This window comes from Palaemon carinicauda, chromosome 1, assembly GCF_036898095.1.
Source record: "Palaemon carinicauda isolate YSFRI2023 chromosome 1, ASM3689809v2, whole genome shotgun sequence".
Classification (NCBI taxonomy): domain Eukaryota; kingdom Metazoa; phylum Arthropoda; class Malacostraca; order Decapoda; family Palaemonidae; genus Palaemon; species Palaemon carinicauda.
In genome coordinates, this window is record NC_090725.1 from 293,912,501 (window position 1) to 293,935,000 (window position 22,500).

The 22,500-nt window shown below is 33.5% G+C and overlaps 1 protein-coding gene across 1 annotated transcript in view; it reads left to right on the top strand.

Moving 5' to 3' along the window:
* The first annotated feature begins 13,198 nt into the window (after positions 1 to 13,198).
* Positions 13,199 to 22,500, top strand: part of LOC137645263 (tachykinin-like peptides receptor 86C) — a 79,984-nt gene continuing 70,682 nt past the window's right edge. Inside the window, exon 1 of the mRNA XM_068378087.1 lies at positions 13,199 to 14,085. Coding sequence (XP_068234188.1) covers positions 13,761 to 14,085 — 325 coding nt within the window. The 5' untranslated portion in view covers positions 13,199 to 13,760. The remainder of the gene's footprint in view (positions 14,086 to 22,500) is intronic.

A 22,500-nucleotide genomic window follows, 5' to 3' on the forward strand; every position in this document is an offset into this window, starting at 1 on the left:
AATATTTTATTTTTCACAGTAATTTTCCATATATATATATAAATATATATATATATATATATATATATATATATATATATATATATATATATACACACATATATACATATAATATATATATATATATATATATATATATATGTCAGTCGTAATTAGTCCACTGCAGAACAAAGACCTCAGACGTACTTCCACACCCGTTTATTTATGGTCTTTCTATGGCAGTCTATACACGCAAATTTTCTTAGCTCATCAATCCATTGTCTTCTCTTCTTTACCGGATTCTTTTGCAATCTCCAGGGACCCATTCTGTTATTCTTAATGCCCGTCTATTATCTGTCATTCTCATTATTTGTCCTGCCCTTGTTGATTTTTTTTACATGTTAGAATATACTCTATTTTAGTTTTCTGTCTCTTAGTGTTATTCCCATCATTATTCTTTCCAAAGCTCTTTGAGTTGTAACTAAATTATGTTGTAAGGCTTTAATTAGGCTCCAAGTTTCTTATGGATAAATTTACACCGGTATGAATATCTGATAACATACATTTCTTTTTATAGAGTTACATTTTACATTTCATGATCACATTTTGTTTACCAATAAGTTCTCCAAACCATGTTTTCTGTTCTTTTAATTTCAGTCTAGTGTCCTGTGGAAACTCTTATGCAAAGAAGTTGAAATTGGAAGCTTGATATACAATATAGTGATAAATGAAAAAAAGGGGATACATTTTCAAACGCACTTGATTATAATTACAGACTATAGAATTATTAATTATCATTCTTTCAAATTTATAGACAAATTAATATATATATATATATATATATATATATATATATATATATATATATATATATATATATATGTATTATATATATAAATATATATACATATATATATATACATATGTACATAAATACATATATAAATATATATACATACATATATATATATATATATATATATATATATACATATTTGTGTGTATAAATATCAGTACTTATACACTATATTAGTATATTTATATGTGTATATATACATATATATATATATATATATATATATATATATATATATATATATATATATATATATATATACACACACATCTATCCAAGAATCTGAACGAATGAGAGAATTAATATTCACTTATTGTTAACTTTAATCAAGTACAATTGAAAATTTATCCAATTGTTCCAATATTCTCAAGCTTGTATATTAAGATTTTAACTTTAACTTCTATGCAATACGCCTTCAATACATCTCGATTATACATGACCAACGAAAGTGAACAAATCATGCCAATAACAATACATAAATTATCATGGTAAGTTAATAGGAAAAATTAATCAATACTAGATTAGTAATGATAAAAACTAAATAAATGTTTGAATGGTAAGGAAATCTACCCACGCCTGATGCGCATAGCTAGAGCAAACCAGCCAGCCAGACTGCCGTGCTATCAGTGTTACTCTGGACTTCGTAGGTAGAGCATCAGTACCTTCATTCTTCAGGAGGTAAGACGAAGTGAAAGACGAGTGATCTGTAGTTCTTTTTTTTATAGACGAGTGATCTGAATATCCATCGTTTTAATAAATAATGTTAATGATAAAAATAGTATAACTTTTCGTGAAAATTCTCAAAGTAGAAATAAAAAAACTTCATGCGAGTTTGATTTTTATTTCGATAATTATTTTACGCTTGCAAACTTTGTAATGGAGAATAATTCACTTCTAGTGCAACTTTATTTTTTTCAAGCGTTTCAGTGAATAAATAATTTTCCCCAGAAACACCAATAAGTTGCTAAGGTACAATTTTATTTGTGAAAACATGTTAACATTTTCACTATCAATTTATACCCTTACAAAAATTTCATGTTAACATTAAATCTTCCATTCGATTCATTTTTTGCTGTAGTCTTCTTCATACAAAAAAGAATCGGGTTTCTTATTAAAGAAAGATAAAACATAAAAAAAAAAAAAATATCATCTAATCTAAAACAAAGGGAAAAAAAGTTCCAGTTTTATTGGTATAAGTGTGGAATCCAAATCTATAAATGAATAACCATACATATTGAGATATTCATCTACAGACACCTCGTTCTCTTCAGCCAATAATAAGCCTACTTTTAATAGTTTTTTACACAGAAAGCAGCCAACTCGGGGAATGTGTAATTACATTTTTCCTATTGAAATGGAATAAGCCGCGTAAATTATGAGCATTTGAAAGATTATTTTGTTAGTTAACATCCACAGGAGAGAGAGAGAGAGAGAGAGAGAGAGAGAGAGAGAGAGAGAGAGAGAGAGAGAGAGAGAGAGAGAGTCGTCTTTATATTCTTTTACTACCATATCTCTGTTAGCATTTAAAAATATATTTCGGGAAGCTGAAATTTGGAGCTTAATGGCATCGAGCTGTCTAGTAAAACACTAGAGATAAAGTAATTTAGATGCAATGTAGCAATATTGCATAGGCATGTGGAGATTTAAAGGAATGTAAAAAACTACCAGCAATATTTGTACATAACATTACCAGTCCGAATTATATTAAAATAACATTATTTTTCCTTAAATTATAACGGTATTTTTCTAACATAAACCAAAATTTTTGTTATGTTAATTTAAATCAAAAGTACTCAAGTGCTTATTTCAAAAAGATCGCGTAACTTCAGATTTTTCATAATATCAACAATCTTGTCCCTTCACGTTCTAAGTTTTATTCAGACTGAAATAAATAAAATTCATCATTCTACCATTTACCTCTAATATGAAACTTAACGTTTATCCAATAACGTTTTTGGGGTTAGTCAGTGATTCTCAAACTGGGGAACTGGCTCCTATGGGGTTGGGGCATGTGTTGAATATAAGGGGGGGGGGGGGGGTCGTGTGGCCACCTGCCAGAAAACTACATATAATAAATTACTGACACTTGAGAGAGGGCTACTGTAACTCTTGGTGCATATCAACGTCACGTGATAGTGTACAAAACCGCAAACTGATCTTGTGAAAAAGAAACATTATCATCAATCCCCAACTGAAATGATTTCAGCTTTCCCTTCTTTTATCATGTCTTTAGCTTCGAGAAACTTTAGATTTTTTCCTCAGTAGTAGGAATACAGTTATGAGTTCTCTTTTATATTTTTTATAGTACAGCAATTTGGCCATATATATGCATGAACATGCAATAAATACTGCTGCATAATAGATGTGTTATGCTCTTGCGAAGTTATGATTTACATTTTTCGTCCATGTGCAACAGGCAGTGATGTATCTCCTCATAAAGATCTCAAAATGATAAAATGAAACTATTAGTATTAAATCATGCATATACTTATGCGCGTTGGACAGGAGGGGGGAGTAAGGATTTTTTTTAGATGTCAAAAGGGGTGCGTCAAGTAGAAACGTCTGGGAACCACTGGGTTAGACAAAAGTGAACTCGGCATTCAGACTTGAAGGCCCATATTTAAAGTTGCAGATTAAAGGTATCTTAGCTCGATCTTTGTGATGATGCACAACGTCTTCATGGTTGTACCCGGCTATACTGAACCTCTTCTTTATCAGTGTCATTTTCTTAATTCGTCAATCCATTGCCTTCTCTTCCTTCCCCTGCTTCTTTTGCAATCTCTAGGGACCCCTTGTGTTATTCTTAATGTCCATCAATCATCTTTTATTCTTATTGTATGTCCTGCCCATGTCCATTTCTTTTTTTTACATGTTAGAATATCTTCTACTTTAGTTTGCTCTTATATCCATGTTGCTCTTTTTCTGTCTCCCATCATTATTCTTTCCAAAGCTCTTTCACTCAGAGTAAAATACATACTTGAACATATACATTCTTGACCACACCAATCCCTTTGGCATGGTATATCATGAGCTTCTATGCAAGATACAATTTTTTTCAAAATACTTTAGATCTTCCACTCCAATAACGAAGAAAAAGTCTGTAATAGAGGCTTGGAATCCTTAACTTTCCTGCGTAAATGGGAGTAAATAAAGCTGACATTCTGGCCCCTGTTCTATTTAATCTAATCGTCACCTCAATGACGTTTTTAATGAAAGAACAATTAAGGAGAAAAATATAGGGCCCCACATAGAATTCGAAATGGATGGTAGCCTGTTCAATATCAAACAGATATAAGCCTATATCAAAACAACTTCATGTACATTAACTGACCAGAATTATGCAGATAATACTTTAGTTTTGGGCAACACCTCCAGTGTTAATGCACCACATCTTCAATATATCTGGCACTTGGCTGGCAAAAAAAAAAATACTAAACACAGGTCACAGTGCAACAAGCTAACCAAAATAAGCCTGTCTTCATTATTAATGAAGGATGGGGATAGTGCCATTTTTCAAAAGCCCTGGTAATACTGGAACATCCACCCCATGATCCCATTCCAGTTTCTTCCCGTTCCCAGTACGATTACTTCTAGCCCATGGTTGCATTGTTTATTGTTCAGGACATTGTTTACCAAACAAACTTAAACAGTAAAGTGCCATTTTTCCAAACCCCTGGTAGCAATAGCTCATCCACCCCATGATACCATCCCAGTTTCTTCCACTTCCCTCTACGAATACCTCCAGAGCAAGCTTGCATTACCAAAACCAACTTGTACAGTAGCCAAGCAAGAGGATGTGGACACTGGCTTCTCCAACGACATCTCTCAAATGATGGTGTTTATTGACAATATCTTTTATATATGTGCTGTACATAAGCCTATCATTAAGGATTTCTGGTCACATACGAACAAGGATGGTGGATGTCATGTCATCCAAAGGTTAAAAAATTATAAGTGTCCACTAATGACCAATTCTTCAAGACTTGGCCACTCTTCAATCTGTGCCCAAAGAATTTGTGAGGGTGGCTGAAACGCTGAAACTGTCAGTAGATGAGGTCATGATGACCTACAAAGGGATGGAGTTCATCCTCATGGCAATACATCCAAAGCAACCCCCACAAATAGGTGTATAAGCTGTTTGGCAGGGCAAGCATTGGTGGATACATTCATGTTGTCTATCTAAAAGATAGACAACATTCTCCAGTTACCCAACATGTCTCTCACAGTAGAATTCTGCCATGCAGGTCAGCATCACCAATGTCTAGGCACAAGGAGGTTAGATAGGATAGAGATGTCCTGGGTCGTCTACCCTTCACTAATCCATGTCACAGGCGGTCAATAGCAACACACCTTGCCGGGTTGGCATTATGGAAAGAGCCCAACAATAGCACTACTTTTAAACGTCATCAATTTTTCTCTCTTTTCTCTTTTTAATAGAAAATAAAGTTTATATAGCAAAGCATAACTTTTATTTGTATGTATTCTTCTTTCTGAAGACAACGAAAAATTACAATAAGAGGAACAAAACCAAAGTACAAAAAGCACTTGTTAAAAACTGCTTGACATCGCCAATTCATGAACTGAGTCTACTGGGGTACAATTTCCTAGGATCACATCTTACATATCATTATGTATTAAAATCCTTTTGTAAGCAGAAGAAAACAACCGTACAGTAGGATCATTACTGCATTCCCTGTGGATCTAATTTGACCAGAAAACACCTGACTCAATCCCAAGAATCACCAAGAATCTTCATCATGCTCATGACTGCCTATCAATTATCATACAATGTAGTTCGGATACTTTAATTAATTAAATTAATACCACAAGGACATTTTAGTTGTTTAATGTACGCCACAGCTTCTCACAAAACCCTTTAATAAAAATATATCATTCTTATTTTGCATTGTTTTTTTTAATCGTTTGAGCCAAAATTTCTTAACTTCATATCGAATAATTTATTAAAAAATTGTTATATATTTAATTGTTGCCTCAAATCCTTCGAAATCATATGGCAGTGATAGAAAAAAAGTGCTCCGGCGAATTCACGAAAAACAACTCACTATTCATACTCGTTTTATTGACTGCAAAATTTATTAACAACCAATTCGTCACAATTCACCAAAATTCACCGACAATCATTGAATGTGATCATTATGCTCCTGAAACAGCTGATATACTAAATTACCCAATTAGTTTTAGTTCAAGACAAGACCTTGTGCATTGGTGAAAAATAGATAATGATTTTGTTAACGAAAATTTTAAATACTGATCCCATCACCATTTTGTAGAAAATTTTAAATACTGATCCCATCACCATTTTGTAGAATCCGAAAATTAAAGATGGTTGTTCGAGGATATTTCTTTTACAAAGACAAGCAGCGTAAAGACAAGATATACTGGAAACGTGACAAATATCATAAGATAAAGTGCAAAGAGTGAGTAACTACTTGTGAAGATGAAATTGTAATGGAAGTGATTGAACATAATCATGTGTGTGATGCGGCTGAGATTGAAGCACTAAATTTGTGGAAAACATATGTAAAAAGGCCATATCTTCCACAGAAGCACCTCACGCACTACTATCAAATAAACTTGAGTTAACATATGATACTTTAATTACTAGCAAAACTGGAATACACTATAAGAAATGGACGAGTGCTGGCCAGTTTGTCCTTTTTCTCTATGTTTATTAGGGCTGGGGCATAATAACTTACGTATCGGTCGATTAAAATGTGAAATATTTCTCAATCTAATTCCATTGTTTGATTACATTTGGGAGGCTAATGGCAAGTTATTGGCATTACGCATGCATTTGTACCGCACGTTTCATACAAGCTCGTACACTGTAACGGTTTTGATTTTCTATCTTATCACTAGTTCTTCCCTGCACTGCTATAGACCAACTCCTTGTTATCATGCTAGTTCCTGCTTTTTCATGTTTGAATTTTTGTGACGTTCTTACTTGCACATCGCTGTATATAAACTTAAATAAAGATTAGCTGAATTCACCTAGCCTATTAGTTATCACCTAACTGGCGCATCCGTGCATTGGTGACCAGCAGAGTGTCCAGCTCCCTCCCGCCTGCCCCGTCACTTCTGTGCCCTACTGTTTGAAGATGCCGCCCACCGACCCTGCCTCTTCGGTGCAGGCCATCTCATGAAATTGTCACCCTTCACAAGCGGAGAAGCGTTCAGCTGGTTCCAGCATGCTGAAGTCCAGTTTCGCATCAAGGGTGTGACACTGTCAAGCACCAAAGCAAACTATGTTCTCAAGGCGATCCCCGAAAAAACTTTCCTGGAAATATCGGATTGGCATTGTGAGCTAGGCAACACTCCAATAATGTACGATGACCTGATATCATACCTCCTGGAGCAGTACTCGCCATCCCCAGGCACTTGGATAGCAAAAATTTTTCAGCTCTCACAACAACCGTTGGGAAACAAAAGGCTTCGCTCGTCCTCAGGGAAATGACTAGTATCGCTTACCTGCAACCTTTTGCAGATGGCTCTCCTCATGGGGTAAACCTACTTCATGCCTTTTGGGTATGATGCTTAGCGAAGCAAGTACATGCTGCCATACCTGATATCAATATTTTGCCCAAAAAGGACCCGATGACCGAAGTCAACGCCCTTATGGACAGCCACTTCGCCACCTAAAAGACCTCCATTAACCCCGCTATTCCTGACAAAGACGACAATTCAACATCGACCGAAACCGACATCTATGCAGTAGGATACAGACGGCTACTCCGTGACGTGCCGGAGTGGCCCCACAACTGCCCACGACAGACCACTTGCTTATGTCCCAAACAATGACCTCTACAGCCACCTACTGATGCCCATTGGCCACAGTTATGCTACTACACTCCAAATTAGGGGCTGCTGCCAAAAAATATGAGAACGGTTTTCAGTGGCCAAAAAAAAAAAAACCTGTAAATAGGCCATCCCTTGCGGCAAGGGCATCCCGTCACTAATCTTTTCTTTTTACATGATGCAGGTACATGCATGCGATTTTTGGTAGACATGGATGCTTTCCATTCTCTTCTGCCAAGACCACTCTCCAGGACACGGCGTAGTCTCTCTAAGTCTGCTGACGTCCGCCTGGTAGCTGCCTACGGATCTACGAAACCCACCCACGGTTATGAAACACTCACAATATATTTGAAAGTTTCTCACTGCTGACGTCACATTGCCAATCCGTGCAGATTTCCTCTCACATTTCCACCTCCTAGTAGATGTTACCCACCGATGGTTAGTTAATGTGGATTCGTACTCCTCGACACTTCTCCAATCCATCTTCTCCGACCTTGCGCTCCACAGCAGCGCACCAAGGGGTGCCTACACCCACCTCCTCACATGGTACCAGGAAGTTTTCCATCCAGAACTTCGTAAATGTCCACGGTTCCCTCTAAACACGATGGTTATCACCATATCAAGACGATGGGAACCCCAGCACTACCCAGATTCAGGAGTCTTGCACCGGATCGTTTGGCAGCCGTTAAACAAACGTTCACCGAAATGGAAGAAATGGGACTGCCAAAAAGCCTTAAGCCCATGGCCGTCACCCTTACACATCATCCTGAAGAAAGATAGATCTCTGCCTCTTTGCGGGGATTATAGGCGCCTGAACATGTAGACAGAACCGGATCACTATCCCTTCCCAAACATCGCCAACATGACATACTACTTGCACAAAGCAAAGGTTTTCTCCACCCTCGACATCCTGAAACTATATTGTCAGGTGCCCATGAATCCAGAATACATCCCAAAGACCGCCACCACTGATTACAGCATTTTACAATTTGCCGTTTTAAAGGGCCCGACACTTTTCTATTGCATCAAAACTTGTTCTTTTTTTTTTTTTTTATAAACGTTGCTTAGATACTAGCAAAGTTTTTCAATTTCATTCTTAATGAATATATCTCATCTTGTGATTCACTAAGTTTTCTTTTTAGTGTGTCTGCTGTACTTCATGCATTTTCATCTGCACTATTTAATGGAGGAACTTGGGTATCCACAAAATGTTCTTTCTGTGGCTTTCTTTTCCTATTTTCTCCTTTTTTGAGATTATCAGGAAGTGGTTCATATGTACTGAATATAACCCTACTATGCATTAGAACCTTAGAGAGTCATTTACTTTTAATTTATTCCTTGAAATGCTTTGAAAACGAACGAGAATGACTGGTGAGAGAAAAGTTTTCTTGTCGCATCACCTGGACCCATTTATACCCTAATATCCTAATTCACTTTGCAAATGTTATAAGAAAATTCATCTGTAGCAATGTAAAACACTAAAATTTGTTATTCTTGTAACAGAAGGTCAAAGGTATACACGAAACTTAGCTATGAAATCTAACAGATGGATTCAAAGTTTGTCGAATCTTTTCATGCACCCATCAGCAGAACACGAAATAGACATTATCAATAGAAACGCAAGTATAAACTCTAACATAACTACACAGATGAACTGAGCTCTTCCTGGTTTGTGACCTTTTCTTTCCAACCAGTCACTGACTGGGTCAGCGACACTAATGTCGTCTCAGGCCACCTCCTCTCTATTTGACCGTATTGTCAACACTCCGAAGAAACCCCACCTGTCTGTTATCTATGGAGACAACAGGTTCATCAGCATTGGCCTCGTGGAGTACCTCAAGGGCCATTGTGGATGCAGATATGTGGCCACTGTGAAAACCAACAAATGGTATCAACAGCAACATCATCTCTATGAAGTTTAATGTGCAAGATCGATTCATGAATCAATTAACCCAGCAAATGAATTGTCTTTTTCATCGCGATACCTTCTACACAAGTCCTTAAACAAAGGTTTTGCATTCTCTTGGCTCAGCATTTGGCTTGTAAGAATCTGTTCATGTGTCCTTTTATCATTCAAAGGGATAATTTGCTAAATTATGAAAGCCTGGCGACTGGTCGAAAGACATTTGGTCACATGATAACTGTTCGAACATAACTTGCGAAAAGAAAATTGGTTGAACTAACTATTCGGCTACAGGAAAATTAGTCGAAAAGAGTAATTGAAAACCCGGATATAAAATGTCTAAACTATAGCGTTACAATCGCTACAAAAAAATCTTTAAGATGGAATTTAAAAGTATTCGGGCACGCGCGCAAACATACATAAACGTATTTATATACTGTTATATATATATATATATATATACTATATATGTATATTGTATATATATACATATATATATATATATATATATATATATATATATGTATATATATACATATATATATATATATATATATATATATATATATACATATATATATAGTGTATATATACATGTACATATATATATTTTACATATAAATAAATAAATAAATAAATATATATATATATATATATATATATATATATATATGCGCGTGGTTGTTCAATAGGCCACATGAAACAAATGAAAAGGCCATGTAAATCCTGATTGGTTTCGTCTTCTATTCAAGAATTCATTTAAAAGGACTAATACATATATAGACTTTTTAAACAATATACATGGTATATTTACAGTACGAATATACATGACACAATATCAGAAAAATATTCCATTTATATTCGTGACAATACACCGTCGCCGTTATGGGTGGAACTCATATTCCAATAGTAGATGAGGGAGCATTGTGAGTGACAGGTCAATTATGTATGTTTCTAAACCTTCACAGTTACGCAAAATTTCTTTATAACAATGAGTATTTATCTTGAATAACTTGGCATATATATATATACATACATATATATATATATATATATATATATATATATATATATATATATACAGTACATATATATATATATATATATATATATATATATATATATATATATATACACACACACATACGCACTCACATACAAAACATATGCATAATAGAAACCTACAGACATACATTTAGATACATAAATATATATATGTATATACATTGATGGTTTGTATATACGTGAATATGCAATTTTTCGTAGGATAAATTCTTACTAGAGTAGTATACAAAATGTTGGTAACGTTCTCAAAGTGTAGAAACAACTGTATACACAACTTGCCACTTACAACATGTCCATAACACAGGTGGCATGTTTTTTTCTGTTTTGTGTCACAAATGATTGTATATATGATCGTACTCTTACTGTGCCTCATGTATTGTAAAAAGCTCTATCAATGTGTCACTCTTCTCGATGAAGTTTTACATATGAAAAAGAAACACACCAGGATCCACTAAGCATATTAATTTTAACTTATAGCTAATTGCATCTGTGTGACTCTTATGTGCATGTGTATTAAATGTGTGTGTAAATGTATTTTATATATATATATATATATATATATATATATATATATATATATATATATGAGTGTGTGTGTACCGTATGTATGTGTGTATATATATATATATATATATATATATATATATATATATATATATATATATATACTGTATATATATATGTATGTATATCTTGTATATATATAGTAATTATGTATGAGACGGAACTAATAAATCCACAATGACCAATTAACCAGAAAAAACTTCTAATACGAAAATAATTACATAATTATTGAATCATGCATAAATCTAGAGCTTCAAACTCTGTCGATTTAGCGGTCACATTACATTAACGTGAAAATATAAAACTCACCTTAATATCATAAAGCTTCATAATCATCATTCCTGGAGGGCAGCCTAACAGCTCTCTTTTGTTTCTGATATGAAAAACGGTTACAGTGAATGGAATAGCTGTTCATTCTAAAACAATTCATGGATGAACTGCAACATCATTTTGTTATTATTTGAAAGATGCCCAGTAGATGATAAAAGGGCAGTTTTCTAAAATGCTTGATAATAATAAAGTCCCATTCTGATAATAAATATATATGTAATGTATTAGTCTTTTTTTCCCAATATCTCTCTCTCTCTCTCTCTCTCTCTCTCTCTCTCTCTCTCTCTCTCTCTCTCTCTCTCTCTCTCTCTCTCTCTCATAAACACTATAGACATACCCAAATTTACGTAAGGAAAATTGGGTATGTCTATAGTGTTTATGAGAGAGAGAGAGAGAGAGAGAGAGAGAGAGAGAGAGAGAGAGAGAGAGAGAGAGAGAGAGAGAGAGACTCCTTAAAACTTAAAGACAAAAAGGACATCATTACTACTGAAAATTGATACATCAATCATTCAATTTTGCCTCTCAAAGTTCTTATAAATGATTTGTGAGCTTATTAATTTTAAAGGAGTCTTTCAGTTATAAGTTTCACAATTCTCTAGTTAATATATTCCCTAAAATGCTAACAAACCATTCATATTTTCACAGGGCATGAACCATAATAGTGAAGGAACAGACCGCTGAAATAGAATATAATCCGGAAAGATAAATGGAACATAAAGGAAATATTCAATGAGAGAGATCCTATTCAAAGTGAAATTCTAATTAGCCTCATATGAAAAACATACCAGGAAGTAATAAGCCAGTGATGGAAAATTATTATGAGAAATTCAGAATGAGTACGAATTAAGTCAAAGAAAACTTATAAAAACAGTGATAAGATTTTTATTCCTTCTCATCTTGATAAACTAGAGTGGTAAAGTCCAAGACCCATCTGTAAGACTCCTATTAGGTTATGGGGCAATTTACGTGTTCATAGTTGATTCGTGTAAATCAATCTTACAAACATGTAAAAATTTTATGTTCCATTAATAAAAGTGTAAAAAGGTAAACAATAGAATCTAATCAACAATTGAAAATAGGAAATTGATTCGTGTAAACAGGCCAGACAAACATGTTAAAATATACTGCATTAATATAAGTGTAAAAAGGTAAACATTTCAATTCTAGACGTTGAAAAAAAAAATGATAGGCAAAAAGCAAATGAGGTGAGAAGTTTTACATGATAAGCACCAGAGAAAGAGCTGAATATAGTGTAAAAAATCATCAACATATTTCAAATACAATATTCAACTAAAAAACAAAATTATGGAAAATACTAACGGAAAGCTTGAATATTTTCAGAAACCTGTGCATAAACTATAACAATCAAGAAAAGTATGATGTGAGAATTTAAAGGGAGTGAGATTCAGATCGAGAGAAAGCTAAAGATAAGAGCTAACGAGTGAAAGCGACAGCTGAAAAGGATAAAGCTAAGTGTAAGGGAAAAAAAGAAACTGAAAGGAAATTGAAGTGACCCGTTCAAAACTACACGTGTGATAACTGTTGAAAAATCTAACTTTTGATGCTGCAAAATAACATCCAAACGAATAAAGAAAATCAACTTTTTGATTAGACTAACTATCTTTATAGTGCTTATAGTTTTATAATTTATATGAAAATAAAGTTATTACTGAATCGCTGTTTCCATATAAAAGTGTAAAGTTCAAAGGAAAATTACATCACATGTAATTAAAACAAGTAATTAAATAAAAAAGAAAGTACTGTCAGAAGAACATTGTTTTCTAAAACTTCCCATAGCTGCGTAATTGCAATGGATACTGTTCATCTACTATCATTTCAACATTAAATATATAACTATCAATATGCTAACAAACTACTTGAAATCACAATCTTAAAAGGATATAAAGGTTAAAAACCAGGTGTGTACTTAACACACCAATAGCATATATCAGGTGACAGAGAAGATATATTTGCAATACAAAACCAGTGCGATAAACAAACAGAAAATGTACATGGGCATTTTATAAACCCATGTGTTCTATAAACACTGGCAAAAATAATAATGCTTAAACTATTCTAACTGAAAAGTGTTTATATAAAAAAAAAAAACTGTTGTACTGAACCTCGTGTGATTAAAAAACAGTAAAACAGTAATTACATATTTGCTATAGTGTATAGAGGGTCCAGGAAATAATTCCAAATAGAAAGTGTTTACCAGCTGCAAATAAAAATTCATTTGCATGGAAAATGACTAATAGCACTACTTTCACAGCTTTTCTAAATCTGACTCAATTAATCCTTCTAGCAACTAATGGCAGTGTACCGTTTAACCATGAGAGTTTACTGAAAAACATAGAGGAAATAAGAGAAATACAGGATGGAGACCCAATGAAAATCGATATGGCGAAAGGAAATACTGAAGCTCGGTTAGAGGATAATCTAGATGGTTCACCTTTCTCCAACTACTCGCTACTTGACTGGGATATAAAGAATTCTTCCATCGATCCCAAAACTCTGAGACGCGTCCTCAACAAGCTTTTGCAATATGATGGACGAACGGAATATACGACAGGTAAGGAAAACATCTACTGCAGTACACTGCTGATTAGTATTATTCCTGATGCAGTATATAAAGAAATATTGTAAGTGGCTTTAAAAAACGTAAAAAATGAACTAATACTAACAAAATGTCACAAATGTACATAAACTGATATCAATAATATATATATATATAATATATATATATATATATATATATATATATATATATATATATATATATATATATATATATACATATACATTATATATATATATATATATATATATATATATATATATATATATACACACACAAATGTGCATGTATACACAAACACACACACACACATATATATATAATATAATATATATATATATATATATATATATATATATTTATATGTGTATGTATATATATATACATATATATATATGTATATATACATATATATATATATATATATTTATATACATATATATACAGACATATATATGCATATATATACACATACATATGATTTAATCAAATAATTTACGTTCATTATAGGTTTAATTCCATACTTCCCTACAGTTAATAAATGCAAAAATAATTTCATAGGTGATGATCTGTTGTCTTTAAAACCCAAGCAGCAAATAAATGTTTATCTTGGAATTGTATGTATGCCGTCAAACATAGCAGAAATTCAAATATTTTTTTATTATGTGCGTGTGTATATTAAGGTGTATATATATATATATATATATATATATATATATATATATATATATGTGTGTGTGTGTGTGTATATATATAAAGGTGTGTATATATATATACATATATATATATATATATATATATATATATATATATATATATATGTGTGTGTGTGTGTGTATGTGTGAGCACATGGGTGTGTATGTGTTTGTGTATTATATATCTTAGTTACATCCCCGAATAGCATTTTATATGGTTTTGGGCTGTGTAGGCCGGGAAGTTTAAAACAGCCATTGCCAAAGTATGAATATTTCATAGATATTTAATGAAGTTCTGAAAATGCAGGTATTTTTCAAAGAAGAACGATAGGTTACATAGTTTCATGATATCTTATGATTAAGATGATAAAATTTCCCATCAGTCTTTCCAGGTAACATGAGAGCTTCGATTATGGTAATATTCGATGTAAGGAAGTCTTTTAAGGCCAAATATAGAGGTTTTCCTAATGCAGGCAATTTAGGACGATGACTTTCTTATCCGGTCCTTGATATTTCGAAAATAAATGTTACAGAAATTTATAATAATTTCAGAAAAATAACATATTGTATATCCTACTAGGATAAACAATTTTATCAATTCTTTATTAACACATTCACGTCTCCACATAGTATGAGAGTCACTTTATTTGTATGCATTAATATTAATATGTACACGATTTTACGAATCTGGAATATTTTCGTTTGACAAGTAGTGGGTTAATATGCATTTAAAGGTTTAAGGGCCGCTCATCAATGGCAGGGGCAAGGGACAGTGACATTACCCTATCGAGCAGGACAATGCCCTAGATTCCTAGAGACTGACCATATGTACATTTAATCAGCGCCCAATCTCCGTCTCCACCCAAGCTAGGACCAAGGAGGGCCTGGCAATGGCTGCTGATGACTCAGCAAATAGACCTATAGGCACCGCCATCCTTGTGAGCTAAGGAGGGGGCCTCCTTAGCTCACAAGGATGGCGAGGTTGCAGTGACCAAAGATATTAACGAGTCTGAGCGGGACTCGAACCCCAGTCTGGCGTTCACAAGTCAGGGACGTTACATCAACTTCTTATTGCGTAATGATGCTATCACAGAGTAATAATCCCTGTGAAATTAAAATATGACACATAATCTCACTTACGACTCAAAATGTAATCCTTCAAAGGAAGGGAACAATAAAACTGTGCCGTTAAGTATTTCAATATTTCCTATTAAAACATCACAATAAGGAAGCTACGGACATAAAAAGATATAACTGTTAACCTTTCATGTAATGCTTATATAAGTTGAAAGTGTTTTTTTTTTTTTTTAGTTTACATAGTAATTTATATTAATCATTACATATATCTAATGGAATAATTGAACAGCCTCATTATCATGTTATTTAGATGTCATAATTATACAATAAAAGAACAGATAATCTATATAATAAGGTCAAACCAAAAAAAAAAAAAAAATAATAATAATACTTCAAAGAGAAGGAAAACCAATTAGTATGTTTTGTTCTCCTTTATGAAAGACAACCATACGAGCTAGAGTTGTATGGCCTCACATTTTGATATTAATTTCCTGATATCACGATTTAGTCGTACTATGATAGGAACAACACCGACCCGGATTGAGTTGGATGATACGCAACATACACACATGTCATATACTTCTTATTTATTTTATAACTTTGATGTGATGTTAATTCCACTGGACAATTTAAACACTTCGTCTCAAAGTTTAAAACATCTCTTGAAAAGGGTTTGGGATAAAATCTCCCTATGGTACACAGTCATATATATATATATATATATATATATATATATATATATATATATATATATATATATATATATGAACATACCCCCTTCCTGATTGGCGATACCTTAACGTGGTGAAATGGTTTGCGTAACGCCATGATCAGCAGAGCTGTACTAGTCAGGGTCACCCATACTATGTTCGTTTGCTGTGAGCGATCAGACCAAAATCTCCCACCATTACCAATCCGCACTGGCCAGTATGGTGATGAAAACTGGCCAAACACCAGTCGTAAATTGACATATCCGAGGCCTTTATCCTGCAGTGGACTAGAAACGGTTCCATTTGTTGGTGTGTGTGTGTGTGTGTGTGTGTGTGTGTGTGTATATATATATATATATATATATATATATATATATATATAATGTGTGTGTGTGAGTGGGTTTCGAATCTGTTTGACCGTAGGTCTGTGTAAGGAGAGGAAATAATGGACGGAAAAAGAAAGTAATGTAGGGGCTAATAAAGGGTAGTTATTGTAGCGTCAAAGAACGGGTGAGGAGTCAAGTGTGTTAAGATTAAGAATCATTATGAGTGTATACAGAACTGAAATGGAAATAAATAAGAGTGAAATAGAATTACTTTATGGAATTCTTAATCTAAGTTGGTTACGAAGAACATGAAAGCTTCCGTAGTCTAATACAAGTACACAAAGGAAGTTGAGAGGGAGTGGGATGGTTTTATTAGTTGTTATTGGATTCTTGGAGTATATAAGAAGCGTTTATGAAGAGAATTCATTGTAGGAAATACATAACATCAAGAGAACATTATTAACAGTACTTGATACAGAGAGTGATGAGAAAAGTTTGCTGAATTGTGTTACCTATTTATGTATTTAACGGTGGATAAGAGGTGTTGGAGGCATATCTTATAATAATTTGCATGTAGCGAAGGTTTTGGCAAATATGTAGATGTAAAATGGGGAGGAAAGTGTGAAAAGGTCACTATAAAATCCATTAGACAAGTTAGCATAAAAAAACCACAGAGAAAAAGGATTAAACGCCCTCACCCCCACCGAAAAAATGTGGAAGGAATTTCTGAACTGCTTATAAAATACAATGATGACGCCAAGGGGGTAGATAAGATTGTCTCTAGATATAGGGGAGTAAAAAAGAAAAAAAGGAACATGAATACAGGATGACGATATCGAACCTTTAATGAAATGACATTCCATAATCATACCATTGTTCTCTAGTCTTGGGTAGTGCCATAGCCTCTGTGGCTTCCACTGGCTTGGAGTAGAGCTCTCTTGCTTGAAGGAATACAAGAGCACACTATTCTATCTTAATTATCTTCCTCTTGCTTTTTTTAAGCTTTTATAGTTTATATATACGAGATTAATTTTTTGTTGTTACTGTTCTTAAAATATTTTAAATTTGATTGTTCATTACTTTTCTTGTAGTTAATTTATTTCCTTGTTTCCTCTCATCAATGGGCTATTTTTCCCTGTTGGGGCCCTTAAATAGAGTTGTAGCTTACCTAGTAATAATATAAATATTCCATATACAGGTATAATAAAAAGTATGTGACTATAAGTATAATATATATATATATATACATATATATATATATATATATATATATATATTTCCTGTTACGCTTAGTGACATTGTCAAACGTATAACTACTCGGTCTCTCCAAGTTCCTAGGGTAGGGGGGAAGGAGTAATCATACCCATGTGAGAGGAGGTACACCGAGAGGAAAGGGGGAAGGGGTGAATCCATGTGAGCGCGCAATTATGTATAAATATTTAGCAGTCTTTTTTTTGACGGATCGTATACACACAATACACACACACATATATATATATATATACACATACATACATACATACATACATATATATATATATATATATATATATATATATATATATATATATATCTAATCTTATTTGAACTATTTCGAAATAAACTTTCAAACTCCTCTATTCATTTAACACAGTTAACTATAAAAAATCATGAATAGCTGGATACGATATCATGTATTGAATAATAATTTCAATGCTCTTCTGGTTCAGTACACTCGTTTGATATTTCCAAAGAGAAAATATATAAAAAGTTTAAGTAATATCAATTTCACTGAAATAGTTCAGATTTTTTTTATACGAGTTGTAGTTTTCCATTAAAATCCTGTGTGGAATATTAGTATAAAAGATATTGTTAGAATAAGCAGGACGACGACGTGCAATGACTTTTACCGTTAATATTACGTTCTATTGTCGCAAACGAAGTGAGCGACCTTATATGAAATGCCGAATTTTTTTTAAGATATCTCACCCAACCTGTAGCTCATATTTTCGGCAGCGGAGTCAATAACTCCTACACCAATTAATATATTCAAATGGAATTTTAAGGGATTGTGTAGATTTATATATATATATATATATATGCTTTGTGTCTACCAATTTTCGTGTTCATACCTGCTATAGGCGTGCCCTAGCTGTCATTTTCGTTCATAAATGACGAATTTTAGCTAAAAAATCAGTGAGGAAGGGCAAACTACTCCTAGAGTTTTAGAAATCCAAATCATTTCCAGAGCTTGATGGGTGTTATATGAACTAAATTAAAATCAATTTTCGTATTGATACTTGCCATAAAAAAGTCACAGTAGCCATTTTTTTTATATCCGCGGGAGGCCGATTTTTGGCGGCGCCGTAAATTACTCGTAGAATACTTCACATATCTAATTGAAATTTTCAAGGGTTTGTGGGGTGGACATTTACTTCGTCCATAATAATTTTCATGTTTATATCTGCCATAGAAAGGTCACAGGAAACGTTTATTTCGGAATGGATTAAATGGTTATTTTTGGCAGTAGAGTAAATTGTTCCAAGAATAATTCACACATCGAAGTGAAAATTTCAGGGATTGATGGGAAACAGTTTCTCTGTTCCTACAAAATTCCATGGTAATATACACAGCTATCATGTACCCTTCTTAAATGTGATGTTAAATGTAGCAACATTACAGTGAACTGCCCGATAGTGAGCGACATCAACGAGGGACAATGCCTATCTAATAAACAATATCCGTCCGAGTTCAGCTAGTCATTAAAAAAATATTTAGACAATTTAATTTGTGTTAGGCAAAATAACAGTATATTTTGTGAAAACTTGCATTACAGCCATAGATCTTCAAATATATGACCTACTTTTCATTCTTTGTTACCTAAAATACAAAAACAATACAATATGGTTTAAAAGCTTTCATTTTGCAAAAAATATTACCTTATGACTTGCTAATCTTACTCTCGGCATTGATAATTTCCCCCAAAAATCATGGCTTAGAACAACTAAAAAATCAAAAATTTTTATCATTTGAATTATAGGTTTCACCGTTTCTATGCCCTTAATAACAGTAAAATGTCTTTTTTGCTAATACATCATTACCAACCACCAATGTTTTACTGTTCTACTAGAAATTAATGATCCTTATTAAGAATGATTATATGTATGCTCTTACACAATGTTTACGAACCTCATTATACCCGTTCTGAAACCAGACAATAACGTTCAAGTATTGTTAGGAACATTATCCCCCCGTTGTTGATCTTCTGCATTCTTACTTCCGCACATGTTTATCCTTTAATGATATCGTTTACAGGATCCTGCTGAAGCTTTGGTTCTATATCTGAACATTTTTCTTCTTGTTTGTTAAATTTATATGAAATTAATTACAGCTACAATTTGAAACTGCAAAAAAATGAGAGAGCATCAGTAGTAGCTACAGAGACCCCAATAATTACAGAAATGCTAAGTATTTAATCAGAATCTTGACTTATGAGTTGGTCTTACTCAAGCAAGTTCTGTCATACAAAAAGTTTATACCTGTGATCCCGTTACAACAACACATGCTTTTTTAGAAGACGAACCAGCCTTGTATATATCAATAAAAAGCTTTTTTTTACCATTGGGAGACGGCGTCAATGACCTCAGATGTCAGAAAACTTTCAACCAATCAATCAATCAATTACCATTAGGAGATGAAGATACATATAGAATCAGCTATACAACAAAAATCCCTATTATAGAGGGCGTTCCTACCACGGTTACGTACATTTATTTTTAGCATCTACTGCAAAACCTAGTTTACACTGCCACAATTTTAGGAAATATTTTCTGGATTGAAAAGCAATCTTACAGTAAGATTTATTCGAAATTCGCAAAGATATTTTTCTTGTGTGTTGGGAAAGTTTCAAAGGAAACTGATAATAATTATAATTCCATAAAATTGGTGTTGATGAATATTACTCAAACACTGTAATTTATTCATGCGTTTTGATGAGGCATAAACATTCTTCAGTCTTAATAGGGATTGAAGAAAATAAAACTAAAATTCTACCCAAAAGTGTAATCGTTTCAACCAACTACTTTCTCTTGAGCATAGATCGATTACTACTTTTTAATACCTAATTAGCAACACATTGACTTCCTTGCAATTTACACAATAAATGATTATTGAGCAGCATAACAAAGTTCTAGCTAACTTTTCATATATGCAGGGGACTTTAAGACGCCCTACACTTGCTGATTGCGCAGTTACCGAAATCAGCACACCTAGTGGCGACAGAAGCTTGGAATTGTATCATTAGTAGTAGTAGGTTGGCCAGGCACCAGCCGCCCGTTGAGATACTGCCGCTAGAGAGTTATGGGGTCCTTTGACTGGCCAGACAGTACTACTTAGGACCCCCCTCTCTGGTTATGGTTCTTTTCCTTTGCCTACACAGTTACCGAACAGTCTGGTCTATTCTTTACAGATTCTCCCCTGTCCTCATACACTTAACAACACTGAAATTGCCAAACAGTTGTTCTTCACCCAAGGGGTTAACTACTGCACTGTAATTGTTCAGGGGCTACTTTCCCCCTTAATAAGGGTAAAAGAGACTTCAGCTATGGTAAGCAGCTCTTCTAGGAGAAGGACACTCCAAAATCAAACCATTGTTCTCTAGTCTTGGGTAGTGCCATAACCTCTGTACCATGGTCTTCCATTGTCTTGGGTTAGAGTTATCTTGCTTGAGGGTACACTCGGGCACACTGTTCTATCTTGTTTCTCTTCCTCTTGCTTTGTTAAAGCTTTTATAGTTTATATAGGAAATATTTATTTCAATATTGTTACTATTCTTAAAATATTTTAATTTTCCTTATTTCCTATCCTCACTGGGCTATTTTCCCTGTTGGGGCCTCTGGGCTTATAGCATCCTGCTTTTCCAACTAGGGTTGTAGCTTAGCATTTAATAATAATAATAATAATAATAATAATAATAATAATAATAATTATAATAATAATAATAATAATAATAATAAAAACATTTGACAAGTATGCTGAAAGCACACTATTGAGGCTTCACTTGACAAAAGAAGTGTCAGTTTTTTCTTATTTGTATATATCAGATTTCTTTCCCTTCCACTTCTAGTTCTTATATAACATGTACTTACTTTTTACATTACTTTAAGAGATGCTTTTCTGGTCCAGTACAGCAGGGGAACCATACTCTCTGCAGGACCTTCGGAGTCCTTTTATCATGTTCTTTGCAAAGCATTTAACATTTCACACCGTATATTGCTCGTTTATTGTCAAATCCACACTATTGAAGCACTTAGAGAACAAGAGTGTCTTCAGTTTTCTTTTGAAAGTTTTAATATCTTCAGTCTTTCGGATGTCTAGTGGGAGATTATTGTATAGTCTCGGGGACGAGTCTTAACTTATTACATTGCAACTTTCACCTCTAAAAAGCGCTGTTGCTAGGGAAGCAACTACGGATTGTACAAATTCACCCACAAACCTTACAGTCATTACCATGCCATGGCAAGTACAGTTCTATTTTGCAATACCCTCTAAACATGTCTCAAGTCTTGAGTGGATCAGACTAATTTGACTGTGGGAAGTCAAATTGTCTGCTTAAATAAAGCA